Source organism: Carcharodon carcharias, chromosome 9, assembly GCF_017639515.1.
Source record: "Carcharodon carcharias isolate sCarCar2 chromosome 9, sCarCar2.pri, whole genome shotgun sequence".
NCBI classification, from domain to species: domain Eukaryota; kingdom Metazoa; phylum Chordata; class Chondrichthyes; order Lamniformes; family Lamnidae; genus Carcharodon; species Carcharodon carcharias.
The window spans coordinates 34,277,448-34,298,039 of NC_054475.1; the positions used below are offsets into that span (position 1 = coordinate 34,277,448).

The window sequence follows — 20,592 nt, forward strand, 5'->3', positions numbered from 1 at the left end:
AGATAAATGGGAACACTGCCGCCTGGAAGTTCGCCTCCAAGCCACTCACCATCCTGACTTGGAAATATATTACCATTCTTTCACTGTTGCTGGGTCAAAATCCTGGAACTCCCTCCCTAACAGCACTGTGGGTGTACCTACACCACATGGACTGCTGCAGTTCAAGTAGGTGGCTCACCACAACCTTCTCAAGGGCAACTAGGGATGGGCAATAAATGTTGGCCCAGCCAGCGAAGCCCACATCCCCTATATGAATAAAGAAAAAGATTATGGCACAGTAGAGGGCTGAATTCCCAAGTTAGAACTAGAGGTGGATAAGAGGATATTGTGGATGCGCTGCTCACAACCTTTGTTTCTCTCGTTGAAAATTGCGAGTGGCTGTCCAGAATATCCTAAAATCTGTGACTGGTGGGAGAGACTACTCACTGGTAAAAAAAATCAGAGCAAACCAGCCTATCTAAGTATGAATTTGTTATTTCAAATATTAATGCAAATCATTTCTTACAAATATTCTCTTTGATATTTCAGGAATTCGTTTGTGAGATTGCGGCATCTCTGCACCAATACGTGGATCCAGAGCACAAATATTCCTATTGATACCGATGAAGAAAGACCAATAAGATTAATGGTAGTTATTGAATTCAGGCTTCTCTGCCTAATTTTAACTTTCATAGTCCAGTTTAGAACGATAGCATATGTTTTTCAACATAGTAAATGCCAGCCATGGTTAACTCAGTGCGCAGAATCATCTGCCTCCACAGGAAGCAAGGAAGGAGGGAGGAAGGCCTGAAAATTTGGCGGGTTGATACCCAAGGCCTTCCCCATAGTCAACCTTGCCACCACACTTCTACTTGAGTCCCTTAAGTGGTCAATTAACAACCACTTAAGGGCTTCATCTCGCCTCCTCTGCAATCTTCTCCACTCCAGGTCGACCTGCCGACATGCAGGCCTGCATGACTGGTTAAACTGTGTGGCTGCATGTCAGCTGGAGGGAGGCGCTCCCTCAACCTGCACTAATCTGTGCAAGATCAAGGGCATGGGCACTGGGCAGGGGGGTGGCTGCTGCCAGCCAGCTCCCTGCCCTTGCTGTTGACTCCGATGGACCCCCTCTCCTTGCAACCCCTACCATCCAGAACCTCCTCCCCGCAACTGGGCCGCTCTGTAATTCTTGGACTCTGGAATGGGAGCGGTGGGTGTGTTGTTCCAGCAGCAGCCACGGCCGCCTCCTTGGTGCTGCCGAATGCAAGAGCTGCTGACCTTTGACGGTACATCATATTCTGGGGTCCTCAGTCGGGAGGAAGGCCCATCCAGTTAATTGCCTGATAGGCAGATGATATGGCGGCTTTCCACCTAAAAGAGTGTGCAAGTGTCTTGCCACTTTTTCAGGCAGCACCAGAGACACCTGTTGAGAAAGCTCCACCCATTGATGCCAATCTCAACTGATGCAATCTCTATGCAGATTACTAGGTTTGCTGAATCACCATGGATTCTGACCAGGTTCCAGAAAAGAAAACTAATTTGTTTCCCTGAATGTAATCTATGCAATAAGAGGAATGGAACCCGGAAAATCTACATGTAGCTGTTGCACATTGGGTGTTTTCATTGCAATTTCTGATAGAGATCAAAAAACCAACAAAATAACCTTAGTTTGTACACAAGAAGTAATTAAAACTAGGGGGATACTTGAATGATTATGGAACATCTAGTTTTGAATGATGTAATATGTTTCAATTTAGCAGGAAATCTATGCAATGGCTCAGGGTTAAGGGGAACTAAATTGGTTCATTACAATTTAATCAATGCTGATGAACTAGTGTGATCCATTAAGGTGGATGGGCAATTAATGTTTTGAAGGTCAGTAGAATGAAAGTGAATGGTAAATATACAGTACTGTTGGAATTGGTTGTCCTAATTTCGAAAAGGTTAACTTTCTTTTGTAGAGTTCCTTTTGTCCGACTAATGACTGCAGCTCACACTGTTGAGGGGTACTGTTTGCTTGGATCAAGTGTGCATATTTGTGAAATTCACTGTAGGTCTTTTGGTTAATTGGCAGGACATATCTCTTAAAGGCCTGTAGATTTAGCCTGCATTCATAGCATAAGTAATGTTGAAAATTCTATAAATGTTATCTTCATTTATTTTAGCTTGGAACCTGCCCAAGCAAAGAAGACAAAGAAGCCTTTGCCATTGTCTCTGTTCCAGTTTCAGAAATTCGGGATTTGGACTTTGCAAATGATGCCAGTAAAATCCTAGGGACAATTGTTGAAAAGTTGGAGCAAGGAACTTTAAATCATAATGATCGAAGGTAACAACGTGGCTAAAATGCTATGTCACAGGACTTAGTTCATAAGTTTATTCCTGTGATTCCCAATGATAGAGTTTTCTTTTTTAGCTGAGCTTATCTGGGGAAAGTGCTCGATAGAGGTGAGCAGTTTCCATTGGAAGGGCTAGTGAAGTGCGGCTGGTTTTGTGCACCTCCATCTAACAGCCAGCTTAATAGATGCAGTGGTCGGAGTGTTAGGTTGGCTGCAGGTCAGTCAAGTCTCACTCATTTGGAGAGAGTCGCATTACTGCCTCAGCCGTAAAACCCTGAGGTATTGCAGATTAATTCATTTGTCCATAAAAGTTCCAATGGGTGAGCTAAGCAAGATTAGATGAATGGTTTTTTTGTGAATCGTTTCTACCTTATCCTGTGGCTATGATTGCGGCAATGTTCAACCGTGTGAAATTGATGCAGAGCAGAAACACCAACTTGCTGAAGGCAGATATAATTTTGAACAACAGCGAAATAATTAAGCCTGCCATGTTAGGAAGAATAAAGCTGAATGTCTTACCCTGGAGTGGGATAGGATGGTTATCCAATTTTTTGTTTTTAAGTGCAAACTTATTTCAGTATTTATTTTTGGTAGGATGAGGTTATAAAGCAAAACATATATTTGGCAATTGGGTAAGTATTTTTTCCTCCCTCAAGCATTTTATAAAATATTTTTCAGGCCCTGCTGCAAATCTAGTACTGGTTTTCTTTACTTTTGTTTTTCTGTGTCTATAAGTAAGATTCCAAAGTGACTGAAATATGTTGTATGAGCAGTAGGGACATTAAATAATGCCATGTGAGACTGGGTTTAGACCACTGCTGGAGTACAATAAGCAGTCCTGGGCAGCGGATCTAAGGAAGAATAGATTGGCCTTAGAGGGTGTGCAGTGTAGATTTACCAGAATGATTCTTGAGCTCCAAGGGTTACATAAGAGTATAAGAACATAAGAAATAGGAACAGGAGTAAACCATTTGGCCCCTTGAGCCTGTTCCGCCTTTTAATAAAATCATGGCTGATCTTGTGTTTCAATTTCTACATTGCCATCTAATCCCACTAACCTTTGATCCCTTTGCCTAACAAAAATCTACCTAACTCTGCCTTAAAAATATTCAATGACCCCGCCTCCACCACCTTCTGAGGCAGAGAGTTCCAAAGTTGCATCATTCTCTGAGAGAAAAAACTTCTCCTCATCTCTGTCCTGAAAAGGTGACCCCTAATTTTAAAACAATGCCCCCTAGTTGTGGACTTACCCACAAGGGGAACATCCTTTCCACGTCCAAGGCCATTCAGGACCTTGTATACTTCAATCAAACCACCCCTCACTCTTCTAAACTCCAGTGGAAACAAGCCCGGACTGTCCAATCTTTCAAGAATTACAAGGAGAGATTACACAAACAAGGCTTGTGTTCCTTGGAATTTAGAAGGTTCAGGGTTGATAGATTGATATTTTAAAGATATTACAGGAACAAATAGGATAGATAGAGAAAAACTACTTCTGCTGGCTGGGAAGACTGATTCTGGATGCATGGTCTAAAAAATAGAGACAGATCTTTTGAGAATGAAATTAGAAGAAACATTTCTAAGCACAAAGGGTGGTAGAAATTTGGTACTCTCTTCTGCAAATGGAAACTGATGCTAGACAATCTGTTAATTTTATAACAGATTGATAGACTTTTGTTAGCCAAAGATATTAAGAGCAAACATGGGCATGTGGAGTTAAGTTACAGATCAGTCATGATCTCATTGAATGATAATGCAGTCATGTGGGGCTAAAAGGCTTACTCCTGTTCCTATTATTGATATATGGAGGAAATGTGAGGATAGCCATTGATTTGGGTTTGTATCCTGTTTGTAGGCTATCCTGATAACTTAAAAGCACCAAATCCCCAATTAAAATATTGTGCTTCAAGTGAAATATGGATCAAATCGTCACTCTTCTTTAGGTATTCTGCTTAAACTATGCATTAATCATAGGGGAATATGTATTCATTTAAATGTAAACTAAACTGCCGTACAGATCATGGATTGGTTCCTGTGCAATCACCTTGAATCATTTTCTCAGTTATACCGTCACCTCCTTGAAAGATTTGAAGTTTTCCTTTATTTTTCTGAAAATTTCTCTTCTCTTCTTACCTTGTTTGTTTTTATTATTTCTTTTTCTTTTCTTCAGTCTTTTCTTTCTCAGTTTTTTCAATCACCTTTTGCTCTATCGGAGGAGATCTGGAGGCTTTATTACCAATTAGGGATCAGTTGAATTCTGGAATGCAACAGGTATGGAAACACGGTGATTCGCTGCAAAAGAATTCAATTTGTTCATAACCCCACCCATTATAAAAACAGAGCAAAATATCTGTTCAAACACCATTTCATTTGTACCAGGCAGTGTGAAAACACACACACAGCATTCTCCAGCTGTCTTCTGTCATTATCCTAGGCTATCAAGCATTAGGTTTTTTCCTGGCTTGTCAAGGCTAGTGCTGGTGTCATTTCTAGGCTTGCTGCTGAGCTACAATATTTAAACTCCTACCAGGCAACTTAAGATCAATTGGCTGTACATCTTGAATCACCCTATTTATTAATGAATATATTTTTAATACCATTTCCATTGTTCATGCTTCTCATGGATAGCTGATAGCATTACCAGAGGTGCTAATTACAAAGGAGTTACTTAAAATGTTTTAAGTGCGATAGGTGTTTTGTGCAGTTCAGAAATCGTCAATTTTAAAAATTCCACTTATTTCAGTCAAAGCCAGGACTTCAAGCAGCTTCAATTAACTGTTCACATTGTTACCTGATTGAAACTGCTTTAAATCTCCATGTTCGAACTCCCTCCCATGGTTATTAGTGCGAACAGCTGACTGAAGCCGTCAAGTGAGTTGGAATTAGTTTTCCATACCTGCTTGGTCTGCAGCTTCTTGCTTCACTTTCACAGCTGCCATGGTTTCATGTACTAAGCATGACAGTGTATTGGAATGAATGCACCTCAAGGGTTCGTTGTGGAACTGTGTTGCTCTGTCTATGTACACCCCAGTCACACGTTCCAAACCTTAGATTCCATAATCCATATTGAATAGCAAATCCTATATTCCATGTTCCTAACTGACAGTGTGAACCGCTGCTTAAAGCTGCCTGAGGTCTCCAGCAGCTATTTGCACCATTAACAATTGCAGAAGAGAGTCAGAAAATGGAGCCTTCAGTCAACTGTTTGCACTGTTTTACCATCCACTACATATAGCAGCAATTTGCATGAGCATGAATGCACCCATTTTAAATGGTGGGGATAGTATTCAATGCTGCACATTCACCTTTATCAGGAAACATTATTCCCTGTGAACTTTGTGCTTTCTTATTGAAATCAGTGGCAAAGTCTTTTGCATTATTTTCTGTCCACTGTAGGTTTGCAATCAAGTTATTGGAAGATCTTGTTTTCTTCGTTGTGGAAGTTCCCAATAACGGTCAGAATGTTCTAGACATTGTCATGACAAAACCCAACAGGGAAAGGCAAAAACTGATGCGAGAACAAAACATCCTGAAGCAGGTATTTAATAAACACCTTTAATAACAATGCTAAGAATAAGGTTAGACAAAACAATTAATATGGTATAGGCTACTGTGGCAGCCCCCCAGAACTAAAATCCTCCTTTGCAGGCACCTTCTCCTGAGGCAGGTGGGCCAAGCTTGGAAATTTCCCAACTTCCGCTACCCACCTCTAGGATGAAAATTCAGTCCATGGCACCCAGATATCCTTATTTAATATGAATGCAGAAATAAAGAAAAAAACAAATGTGAACTACTTATTTGTTAAACTTTGTAGTAAATCTCTCCCATGTTTACTGATAACCACCACATAACCACAGTCTTTTTGTTTCTTGTTAGAAGTGAATCTCCAGATTTAGTGATTATCCCTCCATTCCTTAGTAAGTCCTCAGGTGTAGTATTCTAAAATTACATGAGCCTTTTCTCCTGAGAATCTTCTATGACAGTTCAATAGTTTATCCAGTGAGTTGCTGAGCCACAATGACCTTTAATCAGTGCTCAGTTAGCTGATATCAGCTAGGACTCCCAGTTCCTCATATTAATTAGGAATAAGTTGGCAAAGCTCTTGTCCTGATGGTTACCCACTGATTGCTGTTGGAATTGTGCTCATGCAGCCATCGGGCAATGTTGAGAGTCCCATTATAGCTAGTCATTCAGGTAGCTTCTGCCACTGAGAATCTCTTGCAGTAAAACATCAGTATGAGGAATTGACATTTCCTGTAAATGCTGTGTTTATTATAGTGAAAACATGACAAAATCATCAAGCCTTTGCCTCTTCTGCACAGATATTTGGAATCCTGAAGGCTCCTTTTGAGGATAAAGGAGAAGGTCCTATGCTAAAGTTGGAGGAGCTGGCTGACCAGAAGAATGCCCCATACCAGTACATGTTCCGACTCTGTTACAGAGTACTTCGGCACTCACAGGATGATTACAGAAAAAACCAGGTATGTGCACTGACTCCTGTTCATTTATTCAAACCCAATTTTTAAGCATGACCTCAACTGGGAATGTACTTCTTTAATGAGCATTCATGAGGCAGATCTGGAAGACAGGGTTTTTCTTGTATCAGTATTGAGCAAACGGTGACCTACAAAGGACATAATTTGGGACAGTTTGGCTCTGCAAAGTAGTATGTGCTGCTCATGTGCAGAAAATAAAAATACTGAATTTACAGGCGGGCAGCAATTTCATGCTTACAAGATAGAAGATTGAAGTGTTTGATTAATCAAAGAGGTTGTAGCATTCAGTGATCACTGAACTCATTGTAAATACTGCCGGAAGCCATGGGCCGACAGGGTAACAGATTTCCCTCTAGTGCCTGAACTCCATGTGTTCTCAGTCATTCAAGAGAACATCATCAGTCACTTTTGCCTGTGCTGTTTGGGAAAACTAACGTGGACTAATTGCCAATTGCACTGTCAGCAGTGAGATATCCCTTATAATCTTTATAGTTAATAATAATAGAAAAAAGTATAGGTATCAACGCACGCAAGAGTCTTGTCAGTCACTAATTAAAAGTGATTTATTTTCATATTTTTTCTGCCTATTTCCATATCCTGCTGTTGTGTGGGGAGAAATGTTTAGGATAAGAAAGAAACTAAAGCACTAATAAGTTAACTAGTGGTGATAGAAATGGATTCTCTTTCATATGGCAGTTTGTCATAACCTGTGACATTGTCTGGGGCATGTTAATCTGCATGCCTGAATTCTATTTTGTGCCCACATCATGCAAGGCAGGGCATCCAAAGCGATAATCCGTAAAACCTACCTCACAAAGAATACATGAAACAATTATTTTGTGAGGCACTTGTCTCCTTTGGAACACTTATAAGTTTATGGAAGGGAGGGTGGAGAAGGAAGTTACTGTATTTGTACAACACTGTGCAGCAATAAGGAACTTGCACAAAATCAGTGAATAGCAAGCTCAAACCATGCAGACTGGGTGAGGGAGGAGACAATCGTCTGGAAACAAAGGAGGGTATGAAAATAGATGTATTTTAGTTTGACATCTCCCTGTTGTCACCTTGCTAGGAACACATTGCAAAGCAATTTGGAGTGATGCAGTCTCAGATTGGTTATGACATTTTGGCTGAAGACACAATTACAGCTCTACTCCACAACAACAGGAAGCTGCTAGAAAAGCATATTACAAAGACAGAGATTGAAACCTTTGTCAAACTGGTGAGGAAGAACCGAGAACCCAGGTAGGGTGATGTGGTTTTAGAGGTGGTCTATGTACGTCAATCAGATGTGGCCAGTGCAGCATAGCCACTGGGTCGATTCTGTTCAGTGTAGTCAAATCTTCTTTGAAAGCCTCAGAAGCAGTTTCTCCTAAGGGGATTCCCCCAGCCATCAATGGATTACTGAGGTCGTGTTGTGCTGTCAGAGCTGCGGCCCTTCGGATGCAATGTTAAATTGAGCCCCATTTGACTATCCAGGTGGACATTCAGGATCCCATGGCACCACTCAAAGATGATCAGGGAGATGTCCTTATGTTTTGCTCAATAATTGTGCCTCAACTGATACCATCAAAAAGAGATTCATTTAATTCCAGTGTTTGGAATGTTGCTGGCACAGTTTGGCTACAATGTCCCCAAAATTTATTGCACTCTACTGACAATTAATTGTGCCAAATGCTTTGCGCTATAAAACATGATGGGCTGTGGTTTCAATTTGCTGCCCAGACATAAAACTGACATTGTGGATAGGTCACCTCATTTCCATTACTTTTTATTGGTTTCTATGACAGCCAGCCAATACACAACATCAGTTTTAGTCCAGATGGAAGTTGAAGATTTACCCCAGCATATTATTATGCAAGTTACTTCAGTGTAACTAGACCAAGTGCCTGCAGCTTTGATTTACGTGATTGGATTGCAACAATGTGTGGTTTGTGTGGTTTTGTAAGTGGGGCACATGAGTGTGTCTTAGATTAGCTCCCATTCATTTTAAAAGGAAGCAGAAGCAATAGGAATTTTTAAAAATTGAGTGAAATGATCAAATTTGTTTTTAAAACTAATGGCTGGAATTCCCATTCCAGGCAGGAACAGAAAATTTGGAGACGCAGCCAAAAGTTGGCGGGACCGGAAAATCCCGCCCAATATGTTTCTCCACGGATCTTAGTTACAGGGTTCTAATTTGTCACTGATTCAAGCCAGTCAGGTGAAAGAGTGAAATAGAAATTTGCACAAAGATAATCTAAAAGACAGTGAAGTATGATGAGCAAAATCATGGCTGAAATAGAAAATGGGCACAGGGATCGCCATGCTCGATTAACCCACATCCATCCATTGCTATGTAGGCATTACACCACCTTCATGCTGCCTGCTTATTATCATAATTACTGCAGCTGGCCAGTGCTCATTGGTCACAGAACAGCAGAAGGCTTAGAATCAATACTTGACTAGCATTACTGAAAGCCAGTCTGTACCTCCTAAATGGAAGGTGCATTGTGGCTGCTGGAGATGCTGGCATCATTCCAAATAATGCAGTCTGTAAGTACGAAGCCCTGTAGAGTTAAAAGCTTAATCAAATAATTTATATTTTTTGTCAAACACCTGTCTCTGATTCTTGCTGCTTTCCAACAGGTTTTTAGATTATTTATCAGACCTCTGTGTGTCAAATCATGTCGCCATTCCCGTAACCCAGGAGCTTATTTGCAAATGTGTGCTGGATCCACAGAATGAAGATATTCTCATAAAAACTGAGTGAGTTAATAGTTTCTTTCCTCAGCAGCATTACAGGGGGTGTCCTGTGTTTTTGCTTTTTTGTTTCATGAAAGAACAAAGCTGATTTACATACTGAATGAAACAAAAAGGTTTGGGCATATAATTTTGCTTAATTAAAAGAACAAAAACCATTCTGTAAACAATTCATATAAATGTCATTGTGTTCTCCCAGTATTCCTGATTACTCTAATTAATCAACAGTTCTCCAGTGGCTGTGGCATGTGCCTTAAATCAATATTGCATTATGTTCACAAAGTGTATCTGTAGTTGTCAGTTGATGAATACAGTGTGTTGCTTTTTAAAAAAAATGCAAAGATGACTGACCTGAAATATGTTTGAATGTCCACTGGTGACCAGTGTTTCAGTCTCAGGACCTATGATCATGTTTCTCTTTCATGGGTTTTGGGGTCCAAAGCAGATTGAGTTTGACTCTTGTCATGTTTTAGAATGCTCTGACACCTCAAGTTAGGGAATATTCACCACTCCAGAGGCTGTACAAGTGAAACGAGTGAAAGTAAAACTACAACATAAGGGAATGTGCTTGCGTAGTTTCTTTGTTTGAGGTTGAGACACGTTGTCAAAGATGTAGAAGGAGTTCTGTGCTGCAGTTTGTTTTAATATGCCTCTGAGCGATAACAGCATGCCATCACTTTTGGGGAAGTGCATCATGTGATCCAGCCTCAGTTCCACTTCAGTCTGGAGCAGAACGCAGCATACACAGCCCTGCACCTGATGTCTTCAAGCTTTCTATCCATGTACATCTGTTCTCATGTGCCTAGTCTAAATAAATGAACCCACAAGTATTTACACAAGGCCTTATGAGTGATTGGCACTTATATCATTGTAACAACACGACACAGTTGACCTGTCATACCTAGTTTGAGAGTGTCTGCAGGTTTTTTTGTGGTTGTGCTTTTGTTTTATTCTTAAATGCTTACGTACAGACAGTGTACCATTTAAACCATTTTTCTAGGATTTCCAAAGCTCTTGCAAACAAATAGAAGAAAATCTAACAAAATTGACCTTCTTCGGCTTTAGACATAGCAAACAAAATCACTAGAAATGAAACAAGAATTTATTAGCTACATAGGAACAGCCTCTTGAACCTTTTCTGCCATTCAGCAATTCACCAAAGCTCCTTAGACAGCACCTTCCAAACCCACGAGCACTACCATCGAGAAGGACAAGGGCTGTAGATAAATGGGAACACCACCACTTGGAAGTGCCCCTCCAAGTCACTCACCATCCTGACTTGGAAATATATCACCGTTCCTTCACTGTCGCTGGGTCAAAATCCTGGAACTCCCTAACAGCATTGTGGGTGTACCTACACCACATGGGCTGCAGTGGTTCAAGAAGGCAGCTCACCACCACCTTCTCAAGGGTCACTTGGGATGGGCAGTAAATGCTGGCCCAGCCAGTGAAGCCCACATCCCATGAATGAATAATAAAAAGAAAAATTCAGTAAGATCATGGTTGATCTGTATTTTAACTCCATCTATCTGCCTTGGTTCCATAACCCTTAGTACCCTTGACCAAATCCCATGACAGCAGTGAAATAAAAAAAAAGTACCCTTATCTTCCACATTTAATTATTCTTCCCCACCTTGGACTTAGAGACAAAGAATATCACAATAACTTATACTTGCATATTGTCTTTAATGCAGTAAATGTCCATAAACAATGCACAGAGGAGACAATGGAATGTTGGGAGGACATTGCACAATACCAGGAGAAAATGTGGGGAGGTCACAAAAGGCATAAGCTTTCAGTAGATGTTTGAAATGAGAAATGAAGGCAGACACAGGTGGTTAGGCAGAGAATTTTTGGGTTCTGACGAAAATGCCAAAAGATCCTGTCATTGATGGAGCTTTGGGAGAGTATGCAAAAATGGACAAGATTAGGAAGAGGAGAGGCATATGCTATAATGGAGGACTGAATGAGGGGATTTGCAAATTAAGACACTGATTTTGAATTCAGAAGGTTATGGGCAGGTCATTGGATGGTAGAGTTTATGAAAGGCGGTTGGTAAGTATGGCACTAAAAAAATTGGAAAGGGAGATTTGACTGCTTCTATTGGGGTAATAATGGGGAAACATTAACTGCCCCATTTGCTGACAATATCCTGAAAAGCATCTTCCTCTGGATGGCTAGAGTACCATCTGTTTCAGGTTCAAGCTTCGGACTTCAACTTGGCTGTGTCTTCCTCTCCATGGTGAACCTTTTCCTTCTTGGTTCAAATCCTATCTGTCCCAGTGTAGCTAGCAGAGCTCTTTAATTGGCTTCTCTTCCTGCACCCATGACAGGGGAGCCTGGACAGCAGTAGCCCACATAATTCTCGTGGAGCATTTCTTTTCCTCATGACTTATGTGAGCAATTCTAAATTTGCCATTATTGGTTGTCAGTGGATGGATCACTGTGGTGGGAAATTGTCAACCAAATTAAAATCTGAAGGACAGTTACAAAAGACAAGGAGGGATAGATCGGCAAGGCTTAACCAGTGCAATCTCATTTCTGTAAGGAAGGTGGAAAGCAGACTTTGGGCAGAATTTTTAGGTCAGCGGGCGGGTGCGCGCCCGACCAGATTGGAAGTGAAATCACACGAGATGACATCAGGTGAGCGTCCTGATGTCATCCTGTGCTGACATGATATTTTGGTCAGCACGCATGCACAAAAGTCGGAAGCACAACTGCCAACAATTAAGAGGCCAATTAGTGTAATTAAAGTTGCAATTGTTTCCGACTTTTCGTGGTCTGTCCAACCTTACGGTTGGCAGATGGGCAAATCAGCCAGGCGGACTTTGCATTTTTCATGAAACCTCATACAAGGGTGGGATGAAGTTTCCATTATTGAATTAAAATTATTTAAAAAAAAATATGGACAGCATATATCAGGTGATGCTTGGACATTTTTCTCCTGATTTTAAAAACTCTATTTCAAGTCTTGTTTTCAAGTCTTCAGCTCCCTGAGGCAGCTCTCTACCTTCAGGGAGCTTTCATTCAGTGCTCGCCAGCTTACATCAGCGCCTGCCCTCCTCCTGCCCCCCACCCCAGCAGTGCTGAGCATTTCAGCGTGCGCTTCACCAGCCAGCATGAAATCGCGTTCAGGGCCAGATCAGGGTTGGCTGTCCCTTCCCCAGCAGATCCCAGTCCCGCCGATCCCACCCGCCAACTTAAAAATTCTGCCCTTTGTTTTTACCTATTCATTCACAGGATGTGAGAATCACTGGCTAGACCAGCATTTATTGCTCATCCCTAATTGTTCCTAAAAAGGTGGTGGTGAGCTGCCTCCTTGAACTGCTGCATCTTTTGTGGCGCAGGTACACCCACATTGCTGTTAGGAAGGGAGTTCCAGGATTTTGACCCAGAGACCGTGAAGGAACAGTGATATAGTTCCAAGTCAGGATGGTGTGTGGTTTGGAGGGGATCTTGCAGGTGGTGGTGTTCCCATGCATCTGCTGCCCTTGTCCTTCTAGGTGGTAGAGATCGCGGGTTTGGAAGCTGTTGTCAAAGGAGCCTTGGTAAGTTACTGCAGTATACCTTGTAGATGGTATACACTGCAGCCAATGTGCATTGGTGATCGGGGGGGGTGTGAAGTGGAGACTGGTGGAATTCAACAATAGGCAGAGCTCCATTGCAATGATACAATCAACACTTTTTTTTGAAACCTGGAATTGAAAATTGTAGGCCTAGAAATTTTGTACAAAATTGATATGTTTTTCTAAACTTGTTTTTGTACTTCACGTTAAATAGCTTAGTGATATTCCAGGCTAAACACCAGATGGACATATACTTAACTTTATGAAACCCAGGTGTAAGAGATGGATGTAAATCCTTCATAAAGTGGCAGTGTAACTTGTCTCATAGTCTTTTTCTCCTGTTTCTTTCATATTCATGTACACTACACAGAGCATAATAGCTTGAGACTGGCATAGCTACACAATGTTCCCTGGTTGACAAATAATACAAATTGTTCTGAAGTGCCGGTTAATCAATGTCTAGCAAAACTTGTCTCACTTCTAATTGCCACTTCTACATCTTCATTATCTTGGTACAGCTGGCCAATCTTATATATTATTGACATGTCATATTGTGAGGTATTGCTGACAATTAACAGGAAGCATCTCAAGCTCTGCTTTAAAAGCCTGGATCAGATCATTTTCTGAGACTGATAGTGAGGTGCATATAAGAACATTATTAATGGAATGTCAGATTGTTGTTGAACCTATATTACCGACAATTTGAAGGAGAGCTATCACTGAATACCAAGTGCAACAGAGGCCTGCTGTTTAGTTAAAACATTATTTCACAGATTGAGCATGCATATGTTACAAGTGAAAGAAAGACTGTATGCAGAATTGTAAATCAGATCAATGTTGATACAATACGCCAAATTGAGGAGTCATCTTCCTATTCAGGTGGTCATATCTCTGTTCAAGGAAGAACAATAAGTTCTCTCGAATAAGTTCAACACTCAACCCTGCTCTCGTGCCCACATGTCTGTCCTTGGCCTGCTGCAATGTTCCAGTGAAGCTCAACGCAAACTGGAGGAACAGAACCTCATCTTCCGACTAGGCACTTTACAGCCTTCCGGACTTAATATTGAGTTCAACAACTTCAGATCACAAACTCTCTCCTCCATCCCCTTTCCGATCCCCCTTTTTCCAATAATTTATAATTTTAAAAAAATATAATTTTATTTTCCCACCCATTTTTAAATGTATTTTGATCTATTGTTTTATCTCCACCTTTTAACCCATTTTGATCCCTGCCCCCCAGCCCACCCCCACTAGGGCCATCTGCCACTAGCTTGTCCTGCTTGCTACCCTTAATGTCCCCATTAGCACATTCTTAGGTAATATCACCGCCGTCAACACCCCTTTCTCCTTTTGTCAATGACATCTTTGGCAATCTCTTCTTTGCCTCCCCCTATCACTGGCCCTCTATCCAGCTCTATCTGTCCCAACCCCCTCTACCAGCTTATATTTCACCTCATTTCTCTATTTCCTTAGTTCTGATGAAGAGTCATACGGACTCGAAACGTCAACTGTGTTCCTCTCCGCAGATGCTGTCAGACCTGCGGAGTTTTTCCAGCTATTTTTGTTTTTGTTTAAGTTCTCTCAATGTCCTGGCCAATATTCCTGCCTCAGGCAACACTACCTAAATGGATTATTTGGTTGTTCATTTGTTTACTGTTTGTGGGACCTTGTTCTGTACAAACATGGCTGTGCATTCCTACATGATAACAGGGACTCGTATTCATTGTAAAGCATTTGGGCACTTCCTGAGGACATAAGGTGCAATATACATGCAAGTGCAAGCTCTTGTGTGTTTTTTTCTTTTTGCAATACAGTGTAAGGCATGGAGAAGTTCAATGCTCTGTTGCATTTTCTTTGTAGATTGAGGCCAGTGAAGGAGATGTCTCAATCTCCAGAGTATATGAGTATGGAGTACTTTGAAGAGGAAGTTTGGTTGATCTGGACAGACAAAATGAATGAAGTCCAGGAGAAGAGCATCAGACAGTTAGCTCAAGAGGCCAGAGCTGGTAATGCTCATGATGAAAATATCTTGACTTATTACAGGTAATTAGCAAATAATTTATTAAAATAATTAATCTTTTTCGTAAAGTTACATTCAAAAGCACCACTTTATATACTTGTTAATGAATAGCACTTCAAACACTTGAGTAATCATTATTTTTCATGAGGGTCATCTGATGATTGTTTTGTGGCAAAGCTGAACGTTGCATTTTTTGGAAGCTGTGCTGGTGACCAGTGCAAGCCTCTTTATATCAAAAGATTTTATTTAATCCTAGAATGGATCTTGCTGGCAGTGCTTGCCCTCCTGAAGGGTGTGGGTACCTGGCTGGCAGGAGTAGGCATCTTAAAGGTAAATGCAATATTTTTTGGAACTGCTGCATTTATTTTGTTTATATTGCTTTATCAACATCTTCATATTGTAGCTCCTATTGTCGTTACTCATATTAGACTTTTTTTGCATTGTAGCACTGTTATTTCCAATTCCATTTGTTTTTTGTTCTCAGGACCTCAGCAACACTGGCAATGCTACTTTTATTGCCCATCCTCAGTTCCCTGAACTGAATATTTTTAAGTATATTTGAGAGGGCCATAAGTGTCGACCACATTATGTTGGCCAGAGTCACAGGTTCCCTTCCCTAAGGGTGTTAGTTGGTTTTTAGGATAATCTAGCAGCTTTCAAGATCACTTTATCTGGTGCCAGCCCCCAAGTTGCCAAATTTATTGAATTCAATATAGATGTTTGCTACAATAGTCTTTGAATTTATAACCACAGATTTGCTAGTCTATTACGTAAGCACCACTTTACTACACCCTTTCATCAAAGAACCAGAGATTTACAGCACAGAAGGAACTCATCATTCCATCATGTCTATGTTGGCTCTTTGCCAGTACTATTCAAAATTGATCCTCATGTTCTGCTCCTTCCTCATAACTTTGTCTCTTCTGTTTCAAATATTTGTCCAATTTCCTTGAAAGATGCAAGAGTCTTTACCTGTGGCAAAGGAGGCTATGTTGAATTAACCTAGTGCGTAAAGAAATTTCTCCTAACCTCTCACCCTCAACCTATTTTCGATAATATTAAGCAAAGGCCACTCATCACCATCTCACCAACTAAAGGAAATAACGTGTCCCCATTCGCAACCAAAACTCTTGATATCTGTTCAATCTCCAGTTAACTGTCTCTTCTCCAGTGAAAATAACTTAATATTTTAAGTCTGTCTTCATAACCATAGTCTGACATTACTGACATCACCTTTGTGAACCAATACCATGTTCTGTCCATGACTTTAATATATGGAGATGCTCAAAACTGCATGCAGTAGTCTAACTATGACCCAAATAATGTTTTATATAAATTAATCGTTACTTTCCTTATGCACCCTATGCCCTTATTATAACCCAACATTGAAATGGACTTTTATTTTTATCCACTTGTGCTTGCACTTTTAGGGAATTCTATATTTGAATCTTCATGCATTCCCTTCAGTGTTTTTCTAGTCAGCATATACTCCCTGACCCCCTGTAAAATTGTGGACAGATCGGCGGCCAGTGTGAGGCTGACAGGAAAGCTATCCATGGAATTTCACAGGCCTCTCTGTCTGTATACCCACTGGCAGCATATACTTCCATTCTTTCTTTTCTCCCAGATGTATTAATTTGCACTTATCCATTTTAAGTTGTTTTGGCCCACTGTATGCCCATTCTCTTAACTTGCCCGTGCTCTTTGAATATTTTACATGTCTCCTCGCCATTTATCAAACCGACTCTTATGTCGTCAGCAAATTTTGAGATGGAGTTCCCTGCACCCAAGTCCAAATCATCCATATATGCTGAGTACATAAGTAGGCCCAGCATTGACTTCTGGGGTGAAGCTCTTTCAATGCTTCCCAAGGTTCAACCACATCTATTTACCCGAATTGTCTGTTTCCTGTTCATCAACAAACTTTCTATTCATTCTGCTACATGTCTTAATTTATACCCTGCCAGTGGGTTTGCAGACAGAGAGGCCTATGAAATTCCATGGATAGCTTTCCTGTTAGCCTCACACTGGCCGCCGACCAGTCCACAATTTTACAGGGGGGCCGGCAAGGCCTAGGGCAGCCCACTCATCCTCGCCCTAGTTGAGGCCCTTAAGCAGCCAATTAAGTAGCCCCTCCCCAATCCTCCTCTCGCTGCCTCTCCCCTGCTCGCCGCTCCTCCCCAATCCTCCCACTCTCTATCCCTCTCCCATATGCTGCCTCTCCCGCTCGCTGACCCTCTCGGTCCCCCTGACCCGACTGCTTGCCGCTCCCCTCCTCAAACATCCCGCTCACGACCTCTCTCCCACTCGTTGCTTCCTTCCTCGACCCTCCTGCTTGCTGACCTTCCTGCTCATTCACTGCTTCCTTCTTTCGAATCCTAACTGTAAGTGAGGGATTGGGAGAGGGGTGGTGAGAGAGTGAAAGCAAGCAAGAGGGGCTGCAAGTGGGAGAGAGGTGAGCAGGAGAGAAGCAAGCAGCAGAGAGGCGAGGAGCGAGAGAGAGGTGACCAGTGGAAGAGAGGTGGCAAGGGGGATGGGCAAGCAGGAGATAGGTGGCGAGGGAAGAGAGGCAAGTGGGAGAGAGGTGGCAAAGGGAATGAGATATGTGGGAGGGAGGCAAGTGGGAGAGAACCAAGTGGGAGAGCACCAAGCGGTAGAGAAGTGGCGAGCAGGAGATGTGGCGAGTAGGAGGGAGGTGGAGAGTGGGGGAGGTGGCGAGCGGGAGAGTTGACGAATGGGAGTGAGGTGGCGAGTGGGAGAGGTGGCGAGTGGGAGAGGTGGCGAGTGGGAGAGAGATGAAAGGGGGAGAGGCATCAAGTGGGAGGGAGGCGAGTGTGAGAGAGGTGCCGAGTGAGAAAGGCGACAAGTTTTTTTTTATTTGTTCACAGGATGGGGTTTTGCTGGCTGGGCCAGCATTTATTGCCCGTCCCTAGTTGCCCTTGAGAAGGTGGTGGTGAGCTGCCTTCTTGAACCGCCACAGTCCATGTGGTGTAAGTGCACCCACAGGGCTGTTAGGAAGAGCGTTCCAGGATTTTGACCCAGCGACAGTGAAGGAACAGTGATATATTTCCAAGTCAGGATGGTGAGTGACTTCGAGAGGAACTTGCAGTTGGTGATGTTCCCATATGTCTGCTGCCCTTGTCCTTCTAGATGGTGGTGGTCATGGGATTGGAAGGTGCTGTCTAAGGAGCCTTGGTGAATTTCTGCAGTGCATTTTGTAGATGGTGCACACAGCTACTCCAACAACCACAACCATCTTCCTTTGTGCTAGGTATGACACCGACCAGCAGAGTCGTGCCCCCCCCCCCCCCCCCCCCCCCAGATTCCCATTGACTCCAGTTTTGCTAGGGCTCATTGATGCCACACTCAGTCAAATGCGGCCTTGGTGTCAAGGCAGTCACTCTCACCTCACTTCAGAAGCTCAGCTCTTTAGTCCATGTTTGAATCAAGGCTGTAATTAGGTCAGTGCCCTGGCAGAACCCAAACTGAGCATTAGTGAGCAGGTTATTGCTAAGCAAGTGCTGCTTGATACACTGTTGATGATCCCTTCCATTACTTTACTAATGATTGAGAGTAGACTGATGGGGTGGTAATTGGCCGGGTTGGATTTGTCCTTCTTTTTGTGTACAGGATGTACCTTGGCAATTTTCCACATTGCCGGGTAAATGCCAGTGTCGTAGCTGTATTGGAACAGCTTGGCTAGGGGCGCGGCAAGTTCTGGAGCACAAGTCTTCAGTATTATTGCCAGAATATTGTCAGGGCCCATAGCCTTTGCACTATCCAGTGCCTTCAGCCGTTTCTTGATATCACATGGAGTGAATTAAATTGGCGAGTGGGAGAGAGACAGCAACTGGGAGAGAGACAAGTGGGAAAGAGGTTGCGAGGGGAGAGAGGCGAGTGGGAGAGGGGCAGCGAGCGAGAGAGTTGCGAGCAAGGGAGAGGGGCGAATGGGAGAGTGGCAATGAAGGGAGAGAGATGGAGAGTGGGAGAGAGGTGGCAAGGGAGAGAGACGAGCAGAAGAGAGGCAACGAGCAGGACAGAGGTGCAGAGTGGGAGGGTCAGCAAACAGGCCGCAGGAAAGACAAGCACAGGCTGCAAGTGACCCGATGGCCATGTAGTGAAAACCACAAGGACAAGAGCAGCAGCCACATGGGAACACCACCATCTGCAACCTGCTCTCCAAGCCACACACCGTTCTGAATTAGAACCAAATGGCCATTCCTTCACTGCTGCTGGGTCAAAATCCTGGCACTCATTTCCTCTGAGAGCACCTACCTCACATGGACTCCAGCACTTCAAGAAGGTGGCTCACCACCATTTTCTCAAGGGCAGTTAAGGACGGGGAAGAATGTCGTCCTTGCCAGAAACCCTCACATCGCATGGACAAATAATAAAATGTCATCAGTTGGGTGCACACAGATGCATCAGGCAAGTGATCGAAGCATTTTTTCACAAAGGAAACATATTAGCCGTGATTTACAGACCCTGTCGTGGTGGGACCTGCCACAGGAGGATCGGCGGCCCAGCCAGAAGTCCATTGACTTTCGGTGGGACCGGACGATCCTGGTAGCTGGGGGGGCGGTGGCCAGAAAACCCTGCCCATTCATAATTTCTCTTGTAGAAAGGAGGCATTTGCACAAGAAATTACAGTACTTTTTCTTAGTGGTCACAAGGATGCAGAGCCTCATGACACACCGATACTGTACAGATCATTTAATCTGGCTGCACCTCCAGACAGGAGGTAGGCATTGTTAGCTTCAGGTGCCCTGGAGTGCCACGCAAGGCAAAACTGCCATGTGCAGCAGCATTCCCACCTTGCCAGTCATCAAACCAGGAGTTGAGTGCTGCACTATTCCATTACTTGCTGCTAGATTCGATTTGTCTCTACAATTACTTGCTGTTTTTTTCTGCCACAGCCTTCGTCCTCCCCCACATAACCACAGCCTTGGGAAAGTTGAACAAACACTTTTCCATCTTGAAATTTTTATAAAATATCTGCTTCCTTATGTAGCCACTGAATTAAAGCGGGCAGATCCTTATGAATTTAAATTTGAGCTGCTGGCTGGATTTTCCATGTGCTCCTTTAGGGTAGCTGTTGGCTTAAGGCCAAGGCACTTATCCTATTTGGGTAATCTTGATCTTGTAAACGTGTGTTTAGACAACTCTGTGTGCTTTGTGCTGTGCTTGCTTTGGAAGCTAGTCATTCCTAGCACAGATTTTCCCGGGAATGCAAAATCAGGATTGCAACATTTGAATTTGGAGCATGGAATGTTTCTTATTCCCAACGGACGTAATGAGATAAAATGAATGCTAATAATTGGATTCCTGTTGCATGAGCAGGTCTGTGTTACGTAACCTTATCATAAATGAGATCGCAAATGAAAACCATGTAAAGAAAGATTTATAAAATTCTTATGAAATTCCAGCAGAATTTAGTTATCCTTGTTTACGTA

The 20,592-nt window shown here is 42.6% G+C and overlaps 1 protein-coding gene across 9 annotated transcripts in view; it reads left to right on the plus strand.

Moving 5' to 3' along the window:
• The window catches only part of itpr3 (inositol 1,4,5-trisphosphate receptor, type 3), a 312,431-nt gene that overhangs the window by 165,516 nt on the left and 126,323 nt on the right, over nt 1-20,592 (plus strand). For 8 of the 9 annotated variants that reach the window (XM_041195917.1, XM_041195916.1, XM_041195915.1 and 5 more), the window contains 7 exons: nt 529-628; nt 2,145-2,305; nt 5,712-5,853; nt 6,638-6,796; nt 7,884-8,056; nt 9,440-9,559; nt 14,980-15,162. In XM_041195917.1, the coding sequence (XP_041051851.1) occupies nt 529-628; nt 2,145-2,305; nt 5,712-5,853; nt 6,638-6,796; nt 7,884-8,056; nt 9,440-9,559; nt 14,980-15,162 (1,038 nt within the window). Of the gene's footprint in view, nt 1-528; nt 629-2,144; nt 2,306-4,568; nt 4,587-5,711; nt 5,854-6,637; nt 6,797-7,883; nt 8,057-9,439; nt 9,560-14,979; nt 15,163-20,592 lie in introns of those variants that run through there. The other variant, XM_041195918.1, reaches the window with a different exon arrangement.